Source organism: Hordeum vulgare, chromosome 3H, assembly GCF_904849725.1.
Source record: "Hordeum vulgare subsp. vulgare chromosome 3H, MorexV3_pseudomolecules_assembly, whole genome shotgun sequence".
Classification (NCBI taxonomy): Eukaryota; Viridiplantae; Streptophyta; class Magnoliopsida; order Poales; family Poaceae; genus Hordeum; species Hordeum vulgare.
Genome location: NC_058520.1, coordinates 514949905 through 514952559, shown reverse-complemented (window position 1 = coordinate 514952559; position 2655 = coordinate 514949905). Strand labels below are relative to the sequence as shown.

The window sequence follows — 2655 nt, the reverse complement described above, 5'->3', positions numbered from 1 at the left end:
CCTGCGGACGCATTAATTTGCATCTCCAGGTGTATGCAGGGCCCGGTATCGGTTCACGGTTGGCCGTTGCATCAGGTAGTGTAATTAATTACCACATGGGACGCATGGTTAGCAAACTCGTAAACTATTCCTAGAAATGCAATTAATTAACTCGAACTGTCTCTTGTAGCCGCCGACAGGCATGTGTCGCCGCGATCCATATTCCATAGTTCCATTCCATACAACATGCACGCGACCAACGTGAATGATGGCCGCTCAACAAGAGGAAGAACCAGTGCCACTAGAGAGCCGCCAACAGGGTGCGTCCAAAACCGCGGAATTTGCAGCTCACCGCCTCACCGCCCACAAGCAACGGCTGCTGGCGCTGTCAGCCCGACATGAAATAAACAAACAAAGGGCACAGCGACGCGCCGAAGGCACCGAGGCTGCGGCCAGGCGTGCACCGACGAGACGCCAGGCGCACAGCACGCGGCCACGACACACACCACGACCTCATCGACCACGACGTCTCCCAACCGCCACGGCTGAAGCTAAGCAATGCCAGTATGCCACTGCCAGCCACGGGGGCGTGCTGAGGCGGTGAGCTGCGGGAGAATCCGCTGAAAAAGCCGCGTTCCCACCGCGCGCGCCCATGCGAGATCCCGCGCTGCCCCCGCGTTCCCACTCTTCCCACCCGCTCGCAACCATCCCCACGTAGGATTTCACCCCCACGTCGGCGTCCAGCGCGCGGCGGAAGCGTCGGCTGCAGCTTTTGCCTCGACGGTACTGCCTGCCGCCGACTATATAGCCGCGCCTCCCACACGAGCTGGTCACGCAAAGACCACCAAATATCTCTCTATCTCTCTCTCTAATCCCAAAGCAGGGGCAGCGCCGGAAGCAGCAGCGGCAGTAGCAGCTAGCGGCACACAACAACTACAGCACAGCAAGCACACGAGGAGGAGGAAAAAGAAGAAGGCTCTGTCTACAGCTCTGCACTTGTGCTTCTACACGTATGGGGAACTGCGCCATCACGCACCAGGCCGCGTCGTGGGCGGACGACGGCGAGTGGGAGCTGCCGTCGCCGGGCGACGACGACGAGGGGCGCGCGGAGGAGAAGAAGGAGCGCGTCAGCGAGGTGACCATCAGGATCAGCAAGCGGCAGCTGCAGGAGCTGGTGGACAAGAGGGCCGCCGACGACGGGCACGGCCACATCTGGAAGAGCCGGCGGTCGGCGTCTGAGCTTCTGACGGACATCATGAACGCCGGGGAGGTACACCACCACGTCGAGCACTGCAGGGCGGCGCACTGGAAGCCCGCTCTCCAGAGCATCCCGGAGGCCGTGGAGTCGTGACGCTACGCGCCCGCGCGTGCCGGCCATGGCATCCGCCGGGTTTGAGTTTCTCGTCTCTTTCCTGGTTGCTTCTTCGCCGTGTCTTTTGGCGGAACACAGCTTTCGGGCGGCCTTTTTGTGTGATTCTTTGGTTTTAGATCCAACGAACAATGTATATTACATACTAGTAGGGAAAAGTGGTGATGCAAATTGTAAAGTAGATCGATGTTCTGTTCATCTGTCCATACGCCTTTTTGTGTGTGGAACAAGCAAGCATTCTCAGTTGATCTGCTGTTTCGACACCAAAAACACGGTGCAGACGAGCTTACCAGGGTGAGGAGGAAGAAGGAAAACTGTACACGGGTCCATGGCCAGACTTGGAAACTGATGAGAAGTTGAGAACACAAGAGATTCCATATGCCCTGCAAGGGTGCAAAGCGATGTTTGCTTGGTTGAAGAACCCAGAAGCCAGTGAATGTGAATCATTGGGTGTGGTGTGATGTGTCGTGTAAAGTCGTGGGCATGCACCAATGCAGATTGCAGAGCCTGCACGCATGCATTTTCCTTTTCTTTTCAACATGTTCAGAAGCCCGTGCACTACAAACGGGCATTCTTGGTTCGTTCGCCTGCCGCGAGAGGCATGAATGCATGACCTGATTCCCTATTATTTTAAGATTTTACGATTTATTAGAAGTTAAGGCTGGTCATAGTGGAAAGTATCATATAGTAGTATCATGCATATGATATTATGAAATGATACTACCTTTATAGCATATAGTATCATAAACTATGTTACGGTATCTTAGATGGTCTTATTTATTGACATGCAAGACACATACTTATGTTACGATATCATAGCATTTAACATGTTACGCAATCTACCTATGTTACTTTAACTTTTTTTTTAATTGTCTGTCACATCAGCATGTTTAGAGGGTGTTTGGATACGTTTTAGTCCCATGACTAAAAGTAGTGGGACTAAAACTTGCTAGCCTCACTCATGCTTGGATCCAAATAGTAAAGAGACTAAAATCAAGTTAATGAGCATTTATTATCCTCCAAACCCTCCAATCCAGAACTCGCATGAGTTAAAGGAGAGGAGTTAAATGAAGAGAGAGATGACTAATTCACATTTTAGTAGAGGTATCCCTGACAAAAAGAATTAGTCTCAAGACTAGTTTTAGCCCCTCTTTAGTCAGTGGTGCTTGAAACTTTAGCCTCTTAAAAAAACTATTTTTAGTCAGACTAGTTTTAGTTCCTTGGATCCAAACATCATCTTACTAATTCTAAGATTATGACACTATTTAAGTTACTCCTACTATGACAAGCCTAACAATATGTTACAG

The 2655-nt window shown here is 51.1% G+C and overlaps 1 protein-coding gene across 1 annotated transcript; it reads left to right on the top strand.

Moving 5' to 3' along the window:
• Positions 1-628: 628 nt before the first annotated feature.
• LOC123444605 lies at positions 629-1596 on the top strand. The gene has a single exon (XM_045121386.1). It carries the CDS (start codon positions 992-994, stop codon positions 1328-1330), a length of 339 nt encoding a protein of 112 aa, XP_044977321.1. The 5' UTR covers positions 629-991; the 3' UTR covers positions 1331-1596.
• The last annotated feature ends 1059 nt before the right edge of the window (positions 1597-2655 follow it).

Coding starts and splice junctions, on each gene's coding strand:
- LOC123444605 (XM_045121386.1), top strand. CDS start 992: ATGGGGAACTGCGCCATCACGCACCAGGCCGCGTCGTGGGCGGACGAC.